The sequence below is a fragment of the Astyanax mexicanus genome, chromosome 8 (assembly GCF_023375975.1).
Source record: "Astyanax mexicanus isolate ESR-SI-001 chromosome 8, AstMex3_surface, whole genome shotgun sequence".
Classification (NCBI taxonomy): Eukaryota; Metazoa; Chordata; class Actinopteri; order Characiformes; family Acestrorhamphidae; genus Astyanax; species Astyanax mexicanus.
Genome location: NC_064415.1, coordinates 17,161,777 through 17,182,657, shown reverse-complemented (window position 1 = coordinate 17,182,657; position 20,881 = coordinate 17,161,777). Strand labels below are relative to the sequence as shown.

Here is a 20,881-nt window from a genome sequence, read left to right as displayed (position 1 = left end):
GACCAGCTCTCCTTCATGCACCATGTGGCCTCAGTTGCTCGATCCTGCCGCTTCGCGCTTTATAACATCAGGAAAATTAGACCGTTTCTGACGCAACAGGCCACCCAACTCCTGGTACAAGCAGTCGTCATCTCACGCCTCGACTACTGCAATGCCCTGCTAACTGGCCTCCCGGCCTGCGTAGTAAAACCACTCCAAATGATCCAGAATGCAGCAGCACGTCTGGTCTTCAACCAACCAAAACGGGCACGTCACCCCGCTGCTCATTGAGCTCCACTGGCTACCAGTTGATGCTCGCATCAAATTCAAAACTCTTACAATCGCCTACAAGGTGATGACAGAACAGGCTCCTTCCTACCTGCACTGACTCCTGAAGGCTTACGCTACCTCCCGGCCGCTGCGCTCCTCCAATGAACGTCGCCTCGCTTTGCCAAACACTCACACAAAGCAATCCAGACTGTTCTCATACAGAGTTCCCCAATGGTGGAACAAACTACCTTCCACTACCAGATCAGGATAATCTCTCGCTATCTTTAAGAAACTCCTGAAGACAGAGCTCTTCAAAGAGCACTTACTCTCCTAACACCTCTAACACACTAACTACTTCTAACCCCATTTCCTTCTTCCCCTCCTTCACTTCTCTATCCCTTTATTTCCCTTTGACCTCCTTTAAGCCCTATCTAAAAACGGGTTATCTTAATTCCTATTACTTTTGTACTTCATTATTGTAAGTCGCTTTGGACAAAAGCGTCTGCCAAATGTAATGTAATGTAATGTGCATTGTGCAGTAGCCGAGCAATAGATTCTTACGATTCCTTCGTCTGTTGTATCTGTTGTATCAGTAGATTAATGATTAAAGGGAGATTGAAGGTAGTCAGATTCTTGGCAGGGAGGCAGAATTTGCCACAACACCTAGAAAGGCAGTGTGTACCCTACAAAAGGAACAGTTTCAAATATAGTTAAATTATAGTTGCTCACTAACCTGTAGTGTAAAACCATAACTAACTGGACCAAAACAAATCAATGTCTGAATTTCAAACGCATCTGAATTTTAGTTCAATTTTGGACTTTGGTCCAAACTTACATGTTTGAAAAGACATTACACTATTGTTTTGCCTTGCTAAAGTACCTGTAATTTTATGTAAAACTAAGTTTAAAAAAACACTGTTTAATATGATGTTATATTCCAAATGACCCATTAAGATCAATCAGTGACCTTGATCAGCTTGGATTTGAATGATTATTTAAATCTGAAGTCTATGAAAGGACCTCAGTGTCTGAATAATCTTATATCCCTGTGAAATGGAATAAATAAAATATTATAGGTGTTCAAAACCAGGATTATTTAGCTGACCTTCTAGATGGAGTGATGCATCAAAGGAGCCAGAGAAGCTGCGTAACCTTGTACCAGTATATATGTTTGTAAATGTTATAGGAGAGTAGGATCCCAAAACATATGAGCACATTATTGAGCATTTGGGTGCCTTCATAGAGCTGAATATATACAAAACTCTACAAGACTCTACAGGGTATTCCTGCTGGAGGTGTGAGACGGGGTCTCTTACTGAAAGTCTGAATACCTGACCAACTGTTTTGTTGCATGTGCTTAATTAAATTTAGTGCAGCGTAATAATTAAATCAGTCTAATAATTCAATTGAATTTATTTGTTAGCAAATAATAACTGGTTATGTTTTCTGCATGGAGATTCAAGAGTCACAATTAACACTGTATTCCAAACCATTGCAATACTTCAAGATATATCAGGTGTGATGCACAGTAAAGTCAATATTAGGAAAAATTGTTTTTATTGTGACGCCATGCATGTAAATGTTGGCTAAGCAGTAGATTGGTGTTTTGAGTTCACTCACTGTAGATTTCTCTCTTACTCTGCCTCTAGCCTCACAGTCTGCAGTGTGAAGAACTTGCTCTGTTGCTCTGTGCAGAGTGTGCAGTTTGAGTCTGCTGTTATTCAGTGTTATTTCAGTTCAGTCAATGTAAATATAGTGAAAATTTGATTTACCTTACAACTTTACTACAGATGTTTTTGCACCCTTGTTCGTGATAAGCAGTATTTATTAGGGCTCACATCTTGGGATGTGCATAGTCACGCAAGGCAAATTCAACCATACACATCATGCCACAAGATGCTGAATACACTTAATTTTTTTTCCAGTATTGTGCTGGAACTTAAAAAGAACAAGGGTGTCTGCCTATCTCTCCTGGTCTCTCTCTGTTAGAATAGAGAATGAGTGGATGTTTGTGTGTGCACACATTGGTGTAAAATGCACTGCCTTGGGCTGCTTATGTGTGTGTGTTTGTGTTTGAGAAAAGGAGAAAATCCGAGACGGGTGGATTTGCGCAGTCTCAGGGCTTTGGCCGGGGCTGAGTGAAGGAAATCAGCCATGCATCGCCACTTCTACAAGATTACCTACAATGTCAGTCAGTGGTGCTGTACTATGGAGAAACCTTGCACACTCTCCTGTGTGTGTCTCTCTCTCTCTCTTTCTCTCTCTCTCGCTTGCTGTCTCTCTCGCTCTTGCTCTGTTTAAGACAGCTGGCTGTGTGATCAATAACATCCAAATGTGTTCTTCTGGTCTTATTAAGTCCACACATCCTCTCCCTTTCTCTCCTTTCCCTGTCTCTCCCTCTCCCCCTTTCTCTGTTTCCCCCAGTCTCTTTGTTGTCCTCCCCCCAGGAACCAATCAGCTCTCAGACTCCTCTTCACACTGTCGGTGTGAGGGGGAGAGCGAGCGAGAGAGAGAAAGAAAGAGAGAGGGAGAAACAGGACAGCGGTACAAGGCCATGGCGAGAGACAGAAATGGAGAAACCACATTATAAATAAAACATTGTTACACAGGCGCCTTTTCACACTCCGGAGTCGACTGCATAATTGAATATCTTGTGAATGTGGAGAAAATGTAAATGAAAGACCTAAACTAATCTACACACACATTTAGGGTGCGTGCATGCATTCAGATGGAGTACTGTACTGCATAAAAAATGGCCAGCTCTAGCTCTGTCAGCCAGCATGCTGCTTCCTCAGTCATCTGCACTGTACTGTACTGTCTCATTATAACTTAGAGGTCACAGGTGATTTACACGTCACAGCATAGCACTGCGCTCTTTCCTTCTGGGTGATGGCTGTGATCAGTCATTCTTCCATCTGGGAACTGGACTAGTTTGGGGCTCCTCATTAAAACAATGGACAAGCCCAGAAGACCTTCACAGGCCCTACTCTGCTTTGCGTGCGTGTGTGTGTGTTAAGTAAGGCTATGTTCACACAATCAAGCTGAAGTAACTAAAACCTGTTTTTTTTCTGCATTATTTTGACACAGATCTGATTTTTATTTCTAGGCTGTGTGGGCAGTCAAATCAATGTCAAATCCAATATTTTCTAATGAGATTTAAAGGTGTGTTTTACACCTGCACAGATTTAAACCATAATGGCAGGTGCCATGCACCACGATCCTCACCAAAGTGGCAAAATGTGGTCCCACCAAAAGAGGTTGTCTCAGTCCAGATCAATTGAACCATATTGCAGTTTGTTTTGCAGAAATGTAAGGAGTATGAAGATAATCTTCATTCTGCTGTGTGAAACACATGCCCATAACAGGGAGTCAAATTTGACCAGAAAAGAAGAATTCAGATAAAACACATAAAAAAACTCACCAATCTGACAACTTTCTACAAATTGTTTAGCGTCAAGTATGCGGAAACGAACAAACATTGGTCCAGATATTCTGTCACTTTCAAATATGGTGCTAGATTGTTTACAATTTGGAAACTCAAAGAAATACAATAACCATATTGACCACACTAGGTCTAGAAGCACAGGCACAATTTGGCCTCCACCTTTAATCCATCTCTTCAGTGAACATAGACATTCACAACAGTGAAACACGCACAGTGATACAGTGAGAACACGTTCCTGGACATGGGAGAAGTGCAGTTTAGGGTCTTCCTCAAGTGTCCAACAGTGGCAGCTTGCTAAATCTGGGTATTAAACCCACATCTTTGTCTCTAACCACTAGTCCACCACTGTCCTCATAGAATCTGAGTTGAATAACAAGGCAAACTCATCTGAGAAATGCGTTCATTTAAATTGATGGTGATATGCTGCAATTAGATAATTTGATCTGAAATGGATGTAGAACACATTGATTTCTGTGGAATGTTGTAATACCTGTGAGTTAGGCAGCAATCTTCATTACATTACAAGTTCCAATCATTGGGGACCAAGCACTGAGCTCTACCACAGAGCCTGCTGAACACACATGATTGGTAATGTTCATGCTGGCTTTATTCGAAGTTAATATTGCATTTTATTTTTTTTTTCCTCCAAGTGAATTGAATGTATGTTAGAGCTGCAACAGATGTTCAACATCAGTTATCGATATAGTCCATCATAAACATGGTTGCTAAAGTATCACTTTATACATTAGTTGGCTTAGTGATAATTGTGCATCCCATTATCAGCACATAAATGAAAATAGTGAGAACATTAACTGGCAGTGACTACATGACTACATTTTATATTGGAGTACTTAACTTAAGCATCACTCATAAAGGTTTGCTCTAGGTTTTCTTTTTTGTTTGACAAATGCCATTTATCTCTGTTTTTGCTGTTTTTACTTTCTTGATGTCATTAAAAAAAAAAACATTGTCTCAAGTGCCATTTAGGGGATTTTTGTTCGTCTTTGTTGATGTGAAAGTGCCGAGACTATGATAAATGAGTGTTGTTGGCTGTTTATCTGTTTTATTAAAGTAAAAATAATAAACATTTTTGGTTGAATAAAACTGAATTACTGCAACTAATGATTACTTTGGTAGTCAACTAATCTGATGACGATAATTTTGAATAATAATTATATAATATAATATAATATAATAATTAATAATTAAAATTAGTTAGTTTGTGATTATTTCTGATGTTCTCTGGGTACAGCTCCTGTCCTTTTTTATTGCTTCAAAACAGAAGAAACAACTGAATGTAGGATTGAAATGCCTGGAAGATGTTTAAATGTGAAATGTTCTGATATTTAGTGAGTACTAGCCTTGGGCCGATAAACGATATTATCGAATATCGCGATAATTTAAGCCAGTGAAGATATGAGGTGCGTTATCGTTAACCACGTGTTTTTTTTTGGGGTCCGTTTTTTAATCAACCACATTATTTCATTAATCTAATCTATGACATGTTCATAGCCATAAGAAAAAAGGTAGTATTTTAGACCACACATACATAATATGCTTCAAATTAAAACGTAAGTTGATTATATCAGAACAAAGAGTTTAACTCTGGAATTGAATGCTGGGTACATGCAAATTAATTACTGCTCCGTGTGACCTTCTCCTGGCTGGACGGTGAAAAATGGAGGATCTTGTACAAAAGAAAGGTGTCACCTCGCCGATTTGGCAGTATTTTGGCTTCCAAGCAGACGAACATTAGACATCAATGCAGTTAAATGTCGTCTGTGCAGAAAGTCGATCATGACAAAGGACGGCAATACCAGCAATTTGCGTGCGCATCTCAGGATACATCATCCGAATGAGTGTTCTAAACTTGGTCTGACCAAAGGAGAAAGCAGTTCATCCAGTCAGTACAAACAGTAAACGCTTGCCTATAATGGCAAGACTTGCACGCAAATACCTGTGTGTGTGCGCAACAAGCACCCCATCCGAGCGTGTTTTCAGCACAGCTGGAAATGTTGTTAGTCCCTCACGCTCTCATCTTAAACCCGACAAGGGCAACATGCTTGTCTTCCTCGCAAAGAATGCTTAAGCGTGCTGGCACAGAGCAGTTAAAGGGTACATGTAGCTACCGAATGTGTGTATTGTATAATTTTTGCCAGCTGCAAAAACGTTTTTTTGTCCTAGTGGTGTAAGAGGTTTATTTTCTATACTTTAAAATGTAATAATAAGAAACGAATACTTCTATGTTTAAAACTTTATTTAGTTTGTTAACTATAAGACAAGATTTCCAATTTTCCTGGATTGTATTTGAAGTTCACAATTTTCTGCTATAAAGCAGAATAAAATATTTGTGTTAAAACTCGAATTGTCGAATTTAATTTAAATTGCTGTGATTCACGAATGCTTGTTGGTAAAAAAGTGAACAAATACGGGACATTTCTGTTAAAAAGCAAATATAAAAACAATTAAGAAATAAAAAAAATAACTAACAAAAAATAAAATAGTACTACAACTTAATAATAATAATAATAATAATAATAATAATAACAGTTAGGGCTGCCCGTGAAAGTCGACGTGATGCATCTAAGTAGACTGAAATTCGAGCAGTCCAGGGCTTGTTTTATAAAAAACTTAATAAAAAATGCACAAGGATAAGGTTTTAATTATAAATAATACATAAGAAGTGTTTATTAGTTATATTTTAAACATGCCTTTATCTGTTTTTGTTGTATTTTTTAACGAACTCCTTATATATTTTTTTTACAAATGTATAGAGCTAAGCGCTGCATTCACGTAAAACATGAGCTGGTGTTTTCGCTGCTGGAAATTGAGGGAGTGTTGGATCTGAGGTGGGTATAGAAGCGGTGCAGAGCGGACTTTACGTTTAGATTAGAAGTTACATATGTCAGAAAAAAAGAATCCTAACAACACAGTAGATTCTGATTCTCATTTCATCCAGCATCCAATACGGCAAACTGCTTTAAATGGGTGAGTTGCTTACAAAGGATAGCGCACTAAGCGCAGTCTGTCACTTTTGTGTTAAAGTTATAATTACAGTTTTTTATAGCCTAAAGTTAAACCATCGGTGTTTTTATTTATTAATTTAAAGATTTCTGTATATTTAAAAATACGCCTACCTTAATCCAAAAAAAGAGTTCCTTTTTTAAACCTACCATTTTATTAATCTAAAATACATGTTGAATATTGACTAATTTAATCTGTTAAGTTTTCTTTATTTAGATTTTTCTACTGAAGAACTGTCTCCATTATTTATTAATTTACATGTCGATTTGAATGTTCATTTTAAACATTCTGCCTGGCTTATAATTTTACAAATCCCAGTGATATTATGTCTGTACTTAAAAAAGCTGTCATTAAGGTCGTTCATTATACACAGTGTCTCAAATATTTCTGTCATATTTAAGTTCTGGTTGACACCATCTCTGAAACACGTGCAAATGTACTTCATCATCCTGTAAGCACTATTTTTAAGCATAACTTGCATGCTTACCTGTCAGGATGTGTCGGTAATTAAATAAAAAAAATTAACATATTTACTGGCTGCTAGATTATATGGCGAGAAAACGTTGTTGTACTGGAGGGGCAAATCCGGTCGCGTGGGGTACTTTTTTCTTTCATTTTTAACGATATTATCGTTTATCGCGATAATTCTGGTGACGATAATCGCTTGTCTGAATTTACATTATCGCCCAAGCCTAGTGAGTACATGTGTAATCTGTTGTTTGGTCACTTTTGGTGAGTAGTGAACATCTCCGAACCCTCCCCTATTCCATTTTGGTCCCCAACACTTTGCTTGTTGTATTGCAGATTAAAAAATAAAAAAGATTAGTTGCTAATTCAATTTACAATCAGCATTTTTTTATTAATTGCACATTGCCATCTTATTATTGTGTGATTATTTTAAATCTGTTAGAGTTTTTTAAGAGTGAGAACTGTGTATCCAGACGTTGGTGATGCAGGCACGTTGAGAGAAACTAGGCTCTACTGCATTTTTAAAGAGGCTGTCTTTCACAGAAGGTGCTGTCAAAGCTTCTTTGATGTGTTTGTATGTTCTTTCAACTAGTCCTCAATCCGGTAGATGGTTTGTGTGACATGTATATTCTGTGAACTTGAAGGCCACATAAGGATACACTCAGGACATGATATACCCCAGTGCATATTTCAGCAGGGTGTTTAATAATTAATAAACCTTTCTCAGTTATATTTGTGAACACCAGTAAGGGATACCTGGCTTTTAGAGAAGCATCAACACGTTGTGTGTTTAATAAATTAAACTGTAATTCATTGTGTTAGAAGCATAGAGCAATGTATGTGCATTATGGCTGTAAAGTATATTGTTTTGTAGGGGTGTGACGAGACATTAATATCACAAGACGAGACGAGACACGATATTGGGTTCACGAGAACGAGACGAGATTTAAAAATACAATTTTAAAGAAAACCTTAAAAATAAAAAATGGCTTGAAAACTAGAGTTTTGTTTGACAAAATCTTATAACACAAACTTAACAGACTGGTTTCTCTCACACGTGGATTCTATAAGAAATTGAAATAAGAATAAGATATATAAAAATAAAACATTTTTTTAAATACAGTGCAGAGCTAAGGGTTTAGTACACCTGCCTATGAAACAGTCACTTGTAGGATTTACTTACAGTATTTATATATGGTTTGTGTCTTGTTGGTCATTCTGTTACCGTTTATTGTTTCCACTGGAGCCAAAATGCAGCCAGACATACAACTTATAAAGGGGGTATGCAGCCTATGCGACGCATAGGGGCGCTGCACTACAGGGGGCCCCAAATACATTTTCTCTCAGGAGAAACAGCCAATCAGCTTGCTGGTTTCGCGGAGCACGGTGGGCTAGTAATGACAGAACGTATCTCCTCCACCCCCTCCCCTCCTGGGGCGCTGATACTACGTTTGCATACACCACAAACAGTACTGCTGTGTTGCCAGATCCCGCTTAAAAAGTCCACACTAAACTATCCCCCCCCCCCCCCTCGTTATTTTTAGAGTTCGATCTACAGAACAGGAATGCTCAGCTTAACTGATGCTTAAATGAGATCAAATCAAGCAAACACTCTGGTAAATAACAAGAAAAGCAGCTAGGATTTTGTTTTCATCTGAAATAGGCCTGGTACATGTTTTCTGGACTGCTATATATGCTGTGAGCACTGAACATCCATCTACAAATTACATTAAAAGTGGCAACTATTGGGTCCAAGCCCTGCCTTTGTTTTGTTGCCGTAAAAAGTTTTATTAAAATAGACAATTTATTTTTTTTGGAGAAAAAACGAATAATTACTCAATTCCTCTCTCTCAGTCTCTGTCTCTGTCTGTCTGTCTGTCCCCTGCTGGGTATGAATTAATGTTGTTTTAATGAAGCTTTGTGTGTGCGCCTAGTCTAATCATAATGCATTAGATGTTTATGACCTTGAACCTGAACTGTTGTGTGAGTGACATCTTTTTTTTTTCTTTTTCTTTTTTCTTTTAATCCAGACCTGATCCACTGCACCAATGAGATGAACGTGAATGTGCCCCAGTTGGCCGATACCCTGTTTGAGCGGACGGCCAGCAGCAGCTGGGTGGTGGTCTTCAAAGCCCTCATTACCACACACCACCTAATGATGTACGGCAATGAGGTGAGAGACACTCACAAACATCATTATGGACTTCAACGAGGTGATATACATACTCCAGTGCACATAATCGAATGGGCTCTTTCCCTCCCTCCCCCCCCCTCTCTCTCTCTCTGTTATATACACTCCCCCACAGACACACACCCTAATGATATATGGCAGCTGAGAAAGCAGCCTAGATGTGGACACATTGCTTAATAATGTACGCTAACGTAACGAGCTGGCCCAAATAAACAGCCTCCTGCTCTCACGCACAGTCCGCCATATACAGAGCCTGTGGGAAGCGAAGCCGTGTTTTTGCACACTAAAATCTTTTTCAGATCTCCTGTAATTAAGTTAACAACAAAATTTATGACAACATATCAGTCGCCTAATCAGACAGACACAAAACTGTAATTAGGCTCTATTGTGTACACAAACTTAGAAAGGGCACTGAAAACTAGCCCCTCCTGTGATGCGTTGTCTTTGATAAAACAAAGCTTTTTATGTCTGTAAAACCCCTTTAATTATGCTAGACGCTAAGCGTCTTTCACAGAGAGCCTTTCCACAAGAGTATTACCTGTCTACAGATGTTTAAAAAAGACCCACACCATGGAAAACCAGGCTTTCTTGATGCCTCAATTAAAAAGATCAAAATAATTTAATACAGAATGTAAGATTAGTACAGATTATTAAAAATGAGGAGATACAGTAATGTAATTGATTATTGATTTATGAGAAGTATGTTGACTAGATCAAGGTCGAATCAGGTTCTCACCACAAAGGAGCTTCTCCAGAGTTTTTTTTTTGTGACCAAACCAGGACCACTTCCTCTCAAAGGTCTCTGCATATTTAATTTGACCCACACGTTAGTGTGAATATTTTAGTCACACCTGCACATATTACACAAAGAGTGAAAATTGACCTGGATTAAATTATGCAGGTGTAAAAATGCCCTCAGTTTTATTATAATTAGGCCATTTTTTAAATGTTGCAGGGTACAGTAGTCCTGTGTTATACTGATAATGACGTTATTGACTGATTATTTCAAGAGTGAACGATACACTGATATTTGACTTTCTTTTCCAACGCAAGACAATGCTTTCAGTTTGTAATCCACGTGTGCTACGCGTGAAAAAGTCATGTAGGATAATTCTGGACCTTCACTTCTCATGCGCTGTGCCTCAAAGGAAAGCAGAATCAAACTCGTCATCGCTAACCTGGTCTGGATTTTGATCTATTTAATTTTTTTTGTGTAGAATATTTAAGCATTATTTATATTTCAATTTCTATTTTTTCAATACTTTGTATGCTGTTACTTATTAAAAGGACATTAAATGATTTTATTTTCATTTTAAAATAAATCTTATTGCAATATTTCTTGAACAATATATCGTCCATAACATTTATCATAACAGGCCTAGGACTCAGGAAATGTGTTAATTTAAGATCCAGTTGGAGTGTTAGGTTTGTTTTTCTGGTGACTAAAAAGAGAAGTTTGGTATTATATTGCTGTAAAGCTGATTTAAAAAGAGCTGCCATTACTGAGGGAACTCGGAGTTCTGCAATTTTAGAGGGTAATTTGTTCTGGAGTTATTACTTAGCAGAGTTATACAAGCTACGGGCATTACAGCTTCATACTGATCTCTCAAGTAATCACACAAATTACTCTACCTCCCCAGATAAAACTAATCCAGCTTAATCTGCTAAATCAGCATTTGTGGAGATTTGTTTTGTGAGATCAATGAACCAGTTCATTATGTACTCTCCACTTACCTATTCAATTTTGAAGGCAGTGTTTCAGACAGGACTGCTTTTTGAATAAATCCATTCTCAATGCATGGCAACTGGAAAACAGTGTTCACTTGCATATTATCACGGTCACACAAAAAAATCCAATTTGATCTGTGTGTAATTTAAGGTGCTGTATTTCTTTGTCTATTCATCTTGAAATTTAAAGTAAGAAATGGTAAATTTTTAAAGACCTAGTGTCTAACATTTTTTGCAATCTAACAAACAATAAATTACAAATTACAGGGCATAAAATGGAGAAAGCTCTGGGTTTCTTGTGTAATGGTTAGCAAAATTATGACGATCCCAAAATTGTTGTTACTTAAGTGTCTGTATTAGACCAAGGTTAAAAAGCATTTTGAATATGGCTGTGTATTGACCAGAATCTAGCAATATGATACATATCAGGTTAACAGTTATGATTTAGCTGGTTCGAATCCCATTCATGTAGATCAGCTGCCCGAGCCCTGAGAGAGCACAATTGTTTTTGTTTTCTCTCAGTGGGTGGATGGTGCTCTCTCCCCACATCACTCCAAAGGGTGATGTCAATCAGCACAAGGCATCTGTGAGCTGATGTATTGAAACCGAGTCAGCAGCAGTTTGAAAAGAGTGGTTGACTTCACATGTGTTCGGAGGAACCGTGTGCTAATCTTCACCCTCCTTTAGCAAAGAAAACTTAATCTAAAGAAATGTATAGTGGTCAGGGTTTTAACATAACACAAAATAAAACACTGGCAATATGACTTCAAATCAGTAGCACAATGAATTAAATATTTTATGTTCAACTTTTATGATTTTTGAATGCTTATTTAATGACTGGCTGACAGATGACAGCATTTGTTTTCCTATAAACTTTGAGTTAGTCAGTTTGCTCTGTGTCTTGAGTTTTCCTTCAATATGGTATGTTTACTTGAACACATGATGGAAACAGTATTACCAAAAAAAGAAAAGATCTGAAGAGATCTGATTTTGTGCCTAACTAATACAGTATTGCAAATGATATTGAACTACTTAGATGCGTATCTATGTTTTACACTCCTAATTTTTTTGGATGAGACGGTTTCATTAGATCTTACTGTATATTCATTTTTAGAGCTTGAGCTGTACTTATTTGTATATCAGTTCTCTTGTTGCCTATGTTTCTATTTTGAGCCTGAAGTCCTGTGCAGGAAATTTAGCTAGCAAGTCTGGCCTCTTGTACTGGGTGTGAAAGCAGCACAGTATTTAAACCTCCAAGGACAGTGTGGAGGACGTCTGCAGACTCAGACATTGGCCTGGCAATGGAGGACACACTGATAAAGTGCTGATCATGAGCACACGCTCGTGCTAGGTGTGTGTGTGTTTGTGAGATGCTCTCTGAGTCACTTCCACCAGTGGCCCAGATACTGAATGTACAATTTGCTTTTGTGACGCCACTCGAGGGAGAGAGGGTGGCTGGGAAAGATGGATGGGTAGCGGGAGTGGGGTGGAGGAGTGGGGGAGTGTGGGAGAGAGACTGTGCAGAGAGGGAGAGGGAGCGAGCGAGTGACGAGGAGGCAGTAAGATAGCTTGAGGAAAATGCTGACAGTAGAATGATGGAGGACATGACATAACTTTGAGGACTGGAGAGAGAGAGAACGAGACGGAGAACAGAGCAGAATTTGAATCAGCTCCTTGCTGTTGCTCTAATGGGGTTGAGCAGTTGACAAATTGGTTGCCCTCATACTGTGACACCCTTGCCCCTTGTGTGGCTGTGCAGGCTTGACCTCGACTTCTGAAGCAGCTGCTACAGCATGCTGAGCTGTGCAAGCAGAGTACATGCTGCTTTTAGGGACAGGCCCACTTTTTTACAGCTCCGATCCGATTCCGATATAAAACTGATAAAACTGCCTGTGATGATGTCAGGCCCCTGAACACATCACCATCTACCAAGAACCCCATGTACATTTTATCTACACAGACATTCATACAACAAACACAGTACTTACCTGAATCCTTTGAAAATGGCGGCGCGCGAGCCACCCGTGTCCTTATGGTCTGGGTAGAGACCAAGGGGTGTTCTTGGGCAGGGGAGCCTGGGGGTACCTGTGTAAAATAAAACATACAAAAAATGCATTAACATTGTAAAATAATTATCAATACTTACCTGGACGTCCAAATGTATACATGCATGTCTTTATTATCTGTAAATATATTAATATTGTATAATACCTGTTATGTATAGTTGTCTTACCCACCTGCCCACTAGTTAATTGCTCGTTGGTTTAGCCGGAGGTGGGCTAAAAGTATTTAAGGGCAGGCGGGTACACTATTGGGGGGTCATTCACTGGTTAAGCGTGGCTGGTATGCCGACGGGAGATTTTTCGAGCTGTTGATTTAGCATTTTCGTGGTAGCTGCCAATCCACCTTTAACTCCTACCAGTGGACAGTGTGTAAATAGTGTGTAAATACAGTACATTTCGTTTTGTTTCGTTTTGTTTTTGGTTTTGGGTGCTTCGTTGGTCACAATAAACACTTTGAAAGGGATACTACCTGGTTCCAGACTGTTTTTACGTCTCTGCATCACCTCTCGCCGGTAACCTCCTGACCACTTGTCCTCACACTACCACACTGCCGATACCCATACGAATACCGATAAGAGGGCTCTTTTAGTTTATTATTAGTACAATGATTAAGGTTACATAATGAGGTTGAAACGGACCACACGGCCCTTTTAAAGTGTGTACACAAGTGCATTTAATGTAAATGTGTTCCAAAGTCACACGTCACACTTATTTGACACACTTTATTTACCAACACACAATAGTTTTCTTTTAAATTAAATATTACATTTTGTATTAAAACTTAAAAAAAAAGTTTAATATTAAATGTTAAATATTAAATACAGGACTCTAGACTAGAAGACAAGAAAAGAATTTGGACTCGTTTTTGGAGCATTGATGTAGAGGTCTAACTGATTGGATGTAGCGACAAAGCTGTTAGTGAAGTGAGTCTGGTGACATGTTTGATGATCACCCCACCTCATCCTAATAAGTGTTAAATTGAAGCACCATCATTCCAGAGAACACAGTTCCACTGTTTCACAGCTCAGATATGGTGCATTTTCCACCCACAAACTCATGATATAAGCTGTGAGCTCAGGTGTGCAACATGGAAGGCAGATTGGATATGCTTAGGCTGACTGGCGTCTGACTATGCCGAGTACAAATGAAACAGTATTGTGTGTTTTACTGGTACTGGTAAGAATATACACGTCTTATAAACACACACTACACTTTAGAGTTCAGCTTTCCACATACTGGAGAAACCTCACTCATCTCTAGCGCCTTGAAGAAGGAGGCGATTACTGAGTACAGTACAAAGTGAAGATATGGGCAGCATATGTGGGTGGGGGGATGGTTGGGTGTGTATACATTCATATGTGTGAACGTGTGAAGATGGGCGACTTGATACTGTTCGCTGCCTTGAAGTGTTGATAGTACTGGGGGTGTGTGTTGTCTGTATCTGAGGAGAGACCACTGGAGGGTATGGCTCGTGCTGGGAGCTGAGATAAAGTGTTTGTGTTGCAAAGATAAATAACTGACTGTTTAATGAGAGCTGACACACACACACACACACACGCACGCACACAAACTTATGTACACACATACACACACAAAGCAATGGAAAGCAGGCCTTCAGGGCTGATTGTAAGCTTTTAATTCAGTGGCTGTGTGGATTTTAACAGGCCCTCACAAACACAGAGCTGCAGTAATTCAGAATATTGACACAATAGAAATGTTTCGGTCCGATTCCGATTTGCCGGCTCTGGGGGTTGTAATTTGCCTGTTATTTTCAGCGCAGCCTCTTGTGGGGAATGCAAACGAGTGGGCTTATTTAAGGATTCCACCAGCGTAATGTTGTTGAATGCTAGCGCCTCCTCTGTGCTGGGAAAGCACGGTTGTTTGCATAATAGCTGCTGTGTTTGAGTGATGTGAGCTCACCAAGGTAATAATTACCTTTTTAATAAACACACACTACGCCATGCTCCCTAGCTCTGTTGCTTGCTCTTTTTCTCTCCCTCTCTGTCTGTCAGTCACACTCTCTATCTTTAACACCCCCCGCCGTTCCACACACACACCTTGCTCAGAAATGGCAGAACTGAGAACGGAGAGGAAAACAAATGCCTGCTGCTTGCTAATCAATATCTATAAGCAGGGGAGAGGGATAAAGAGCTTGTGGGGAAATAGTGCCTCAGTTTTCTCGAGTCTTTGCTGTTTGACTTTGTTCGGAGATGCCCTTTCACACATATGGAGTACAATTTGATTTTTTTTTATGTTAAACACGTTCTCACTGCAAGAAATGTTCTGTGTAGGTTAGGGCCGTAAGTGATTTGCATTTTTATCAGTCTCGTGATATGAGTTTCCTAAATGAACACATAGAAAGAGCTGTGATGATCTCGTGAAAAACAGCAAACTCAAATTGCATTACCAACGTGTAGCAGTAGTCGAAGCTCTGCACAGTGCTCATGTGACATAACTAGGCTGAATGTAGAGCAAAGTGGAAGGCCACAGTGATTGCACATACATATTTAAATATATATTTATATATTAGAGCTGGGCGATAAGGCCCTAAAAATAGTTTTCAATATTTTTTCCCTACTAAAAATCAAACTACAGATGACAAAGTAATGGTTAAAAACTAATTTTTAATTTTGTTTTCATGTGTCTGTGTATGTTTATAGTTATAGTAGATATGTAGTTAATAGGTCGGACAGTGTTGGCTGAAATCTAATTCAACATAATGACATGGTATCACACACCTGCTTTTATTAATTTAGGCTAAGCTTGGTCCTGGTCATTTTTACAGTGAGAGCTTGCGTGGCATCAGTATGCAAATCAGTGTACTCCTGTACAGGGTACCAGCTACCATACAATACAATCAGATTCACTCATACACTCAAACATAGGGAGCAATTTTGTTTAGCATCCCTGGTCATTTCATAGCACCTAGCTTGTTTTAATAATTCCTTTTTGATTTTTTTTAAAGAATGGGAACACTCCACCTGTATGCACCAAGCATGGTAGAAAAATGCAGGTCTCAATCTGCGTTCTGATTCTTAAGGATTTGTGTGACAGTAGTCCACACCTAATAAAGTACTTCAACTTTGAGTGTTTAACAGTAAGCTCCTGACAGATGCACATATCGCTCCTACAGCATAAGCAGCTGCAATAACAACAGATGTTTGATTTTGTCATGTAGAACATGGACCGTATTTTTGATAGGTTAGGTGATTTGATTATGCACTTGTCAGTGTAATTAATGAAATGTCTATTTGCAGGTGTTTGTCGAATAAAGTCAGAAACTGTATTAAAATAAATAAATAAATAATAAAAACAAAGTGGTTGAACAATCTAGTGGTTGAACAAGGAGCTGCAGTGTCCTGTGACCCCTGGCTGCACCATAAATTGACTGTACGAAGACCCCTTGAGAAGTCTTTGCACAGGTTTTGAGACAGTAGAAACACTTTCTGCAGGTATTAGTTTGTGAATAAAACATGGTCAGACCCTCAAACCGAAGTAACTATTTTTCCATCTCTACTAGCAGCAGTGGGGTTTTAAATGTTGCGCCATACACACACTCAAATAAGACAGTCCAGTGCCTTTCATTTAGTAATGGAGCTTTAGCTGAAATTCAGAGCAGTGATGCTTTAGGAATGATGTGACATGACTATTAAAGTTGCTTTAAAAGAGTGCTTTTCTCTTTTCTGTAGTGTATGGTCTTGCCAAGTGGAATTGGTAAGAGGAAATGAATTGGCCTTTTTGCTTCATTATTCATGAAGACAGATTTCTTCTTTCTGTCTCATCCCTCATCTCAGCATATGGGCTATAGCTACAGTGCATATTGTTCCTTTAAATAGCCACATCCAACAAAATCTGCCAAAATATGCCACCTCCCTGAATGAATTTATTCCTCGGGGAATAAATGGTTGCTGCTGTTTTTCTGTTGTGTTTTTATTTATACTGCACTAGTTGCCTGGGCTGTATCCATAGTAACCCCAGAACTTGAGTGAGAAAGGAATCACTTTCATCAAACAGTGTAGAACTGCATATACACACTCACTGACACACACACACACACACAGGCTAGAGATATACTTGCTGTTTATCCATACGTTTGCATAAACAACCAACTGTACCACAAATGTAACTGTTTACATACTTGCCTATGTGCTGTGTGTGAGTGCTGTGTGTGTCCGCAGCCCAACCAATACAAATTTTATTTTTGACACCACAGTCAAACTTATGGGCAGAACCAGTCCTATTCTTGCTTTTAGGAAGGAGGCGGGGCAACACAGAACTCAAACATGTCCATGTTGTCTGTTGAAACTCAGGGACAGCGCTAATCAGAATCTTAATTTCAGAGAGGATGTTGAACAAGTGTCAGACTGAGGCATGACCAATCACAATCTCGTTGAAACTTATAAATCCAGCGAACATTTTTGCTACAATGTACAAACTAATATTAATATACTTTGTGGAATTTACTAAATATCAGTATTTTTTTTTGCTGCTACCTCAGAAATATTAGCAAGCATCTAAATAGCACTGTATGAATTCAGCAGGGGTAAAATTTACACTGAGAACTAGAGGCCGACCGATCGATCGGCCAGCCGATTTAATCGGCCGATTTTTGTTATTTTTTTATCAATCGGCATCGGCCGATTTTCTTATTTGGCCGCGCCGATTTTAATCCGGCACATCTGCGGGCAGCTACTTGGAACGCAGCGCAAGGTTTCAAGAGTGAGCAAGACTTTCAACGGGTAAGGCATCCATTTTTACAATCCAGTGTCCCAAAGTCTATATTTTCTCTCATGATTAGTAATCTGTGATGTTGCTTCATTTACTGAAAAAGAATAGAATTTCAACTGCATCAGTGTTGTAGCATTTCTCTCCAAACGAAACTATGCTTAGCGTTGATGGCAGGAGTGCATTTGGAATGCGCCCTGACTATGCAAGGCAAGCCCTATCTATAAGCTCTAGTATAAAATAACTGACGTCTCTTCTTCAGAAACGAAAATCTAAGTAAATAAAATCAAATTAACACTTGATATTTTCAGTATTTAAATTATTTTTAGACGAAATGAAAAAGGGCAGGACTAAAACTGTTTAAGGATATTTGCAGCATCAGCTGCGCTGAAATAATAATTACTGGTTAGTCAGGATTATTAGAGGACTGTACTTCTCTTTATATATAAACAGTGTTGGGCACGTTACTTTGAAAAAGTAATTAGTTATACAGGTGCTGGTCAACGAATTAGAATAATTTGAAATAGTGCAATCATGAAATTCTTTGAATGCATTTTTTGTGCAGAAAGCAAATCAGGTGTTCACCGCACCTGTCCTACTCGTTAGACTAATCACAGAACTCGTTACCTGGAAAAAAATTTGCTCAGCTGAGCTTTCCAAAAGGCCCATTTAGGCCATTTAACTGTGACACTGTTGTTTTATTGAATTAGAATAATGGAGAAACTGTTTCATTGAATTAGAATAATTTTTATTATAATTACAATCATCACTTTCTCAGTATTTTGTGGCTGCCCCCTTGGCTTGTATGACTGCCTGAAGTCTCCGCGGCATCGATTTGACCAGCTTGTCGCAAGTTTCCGCACTCACAGCTTCCCAGGCAGTGGCGATGTTCTGCTTCAGTTGGTCCAGCGTAGTAGGCTTTCTGTCGCGAATTTTCCGCTTGACGATGGCCCAAAGGTTTTCAATGACATTGAGGTCAGGCGAGTTGGCCGGCCATGCCAAAACTTCAAGCTGTTTTTTAGTGAACCAATCTTTGGTCGACTTTGCCGCATGAGCCGGTGCAAGATCCTGTTGAAATATGAAGTCTTCTTCGCCGAACTGTTCCTCAACAGTCGGAATCAGGAACGTTTCCAGAACATCTTGATATACGGCAGCATTGACAGTCTTCTTGAGGAAGCAGAGTTTCCCTACACCTCGAGCGGACATGCATCCCCAGACCATAACGCTCTGGGGAAACTTGATGGATCTTTTCACGCACTCGTAGTTGTAGGTTTCGCCACCACGACGCCAGACACGAGGACCTTGGTCACTGAAGGAGATGCAGAAGCGTGATTCGTCACTGAAGACCACGTTCTGCCAGTCTTCAGCAGTCCACTCGCCGTGTTCTTTGGCCCACTTCAGCCGTTTCTCCATTTGTTTCTTGTTCAGCATCGGTTTTACTGCTGGAACGCCAGATTTGAAGCCGAGTTCGCGCAGACGACGGTAAGTGGTTGATCTGGAGACGTCAGCGCCGGTCTGCTTGTTCCACAAGTCGGTGAGCTCGGAAGTGGACTTGAACCGGTTGCTGACTGCGATCTTTCTCAGCTGCTTGTTGTCGAGAGCAGAAGTTTTCGGACGCCGGAACAGTTGGTGCGCTTGCTGCAGTTTTTCTTGAGAGCTTTGCAGACGGAAGACTGGCTGATGCCGAGCTGCTCAGCAATTTTAGTTTGGGTCAAGCCTTGTTGGCGAAGGGCTTGAATTTGAGCCACTATTCCGGTTGAGAGGTCGCGCTGCTTACCCATGATTGATTTTACAACTTAGAAATTCTACTCAACCCTGACTTTATACTGCACAGTGAACACTCTTCACAGAAAACAAAAATTCGAGCATTTATTCTAATTCAATGAAACGGTTTCTCCATTATTCTAATTCAATAAAACAACAGTGTCACAGTTAAATGGCCTAAATGGGCCTTTTGGAAAGCTCAGCTGAGCAAATTTTTTTCCAGGTAACGAGTTCTGTGATTAGTCTAACGAGTAGGACAGGTGCGGTGAACACCTGATTTGCTTTCTGCACAAAAAATGCATTCAAAGAATTTCATGATTGCACTATTTCAAATTATTCTAATTCGTTGACCAGCACCTGTAGTTACTCGTTACTTCTCCAAAAAAGTAACTGAGTTACTAACGGAGTTACTCCACTATAAAAGTAATTAGTTACCAGTAAAAGTAACTATCGCGTTACTTTTTATTATTCGCCCGTCAAAAAAAGGAAATCAATTATGCATTTACTATTATTATTAGAAAAATAACAAAAAATAACAAACGAAAATAAACCCAAAATGTTGACAAAAATATAATCTAACGAATTTCAAAAAAATTAAACGAAATTCTCCACACAACCAAAGAAAATTACTAAAACTTGTAATACTGAAAAAAAGCGGAAAAACGCGTCTGGGGATGAAATTTAACAAACCAAGCCACACTCAAAAGAAATATGTATATATAAAACAAAATAATGGACAAAAACAACAATTTAATGCCCGTTAAAATGGTATTAATATAACAGCTTCACCAAAAGAGAATATAGCTTAGATCATGCCCAAAAAATCCGACCCAGCCGGAGCCCGTGCACATTCTGCCCAAGCCCGAACCATAAACTGTCATTATGAGCCTGACCCGATCCGCCCCATAAACTGTCTGTTTTCGGGCTGTTTGAATGAGCGAAATATAATCAGAATTATGTTAATTAACACTGTAACATAGAAGCATAGAACTATTATTTAATTTAAATGATTTTTAAGAACAGCTACACACAATGCTGCAAGTCAAACGCGGAGGCGTTCACGTGCGCCCAGAGCTACGTGATTACAGTTTTCATTTTTATTATAGTTTAATTTTATTTTGTTTTTATTTTTTCTGTTCATTTTAGGGTGGGCTTGCTAGCACGAGCGCTTTACACAAGAACTAACGGACCACGAGTGCCGCGCGCTCGGCACAACAACTCCCG

The 20,881-nt window shown here is 39.2% G+C and overlaps 1 protein-coding gene across 8 annotated transcripts in view; it reads left to right on the top strand.

Moving 5' to 3' along the window:
- The window catches only part of si:ch211-200p22.4 (phosphatidylinositol-binding clathrin assembly protein), a 94,730-nt gene that overhangs the window by 17,450 nt on the left and 56,399 nt on the right, over positions 1 to 20,881 (top strand). For all 8 annotated transcript variants that reach the window (XM_022678527.2, XM_022678526.2, XM_022678523.2 and 5 more), the window contains exon 2: positions 9,217 to 9,359. In XM_022678527.2, coding sequence (XP_022534248.1) covers positions 9,217 to 9,359 — 143 coding nt within the window. The remainder of the gene's footprint in view (positions 1 to 9,216; positions 9,360 to 20,881) is intronic.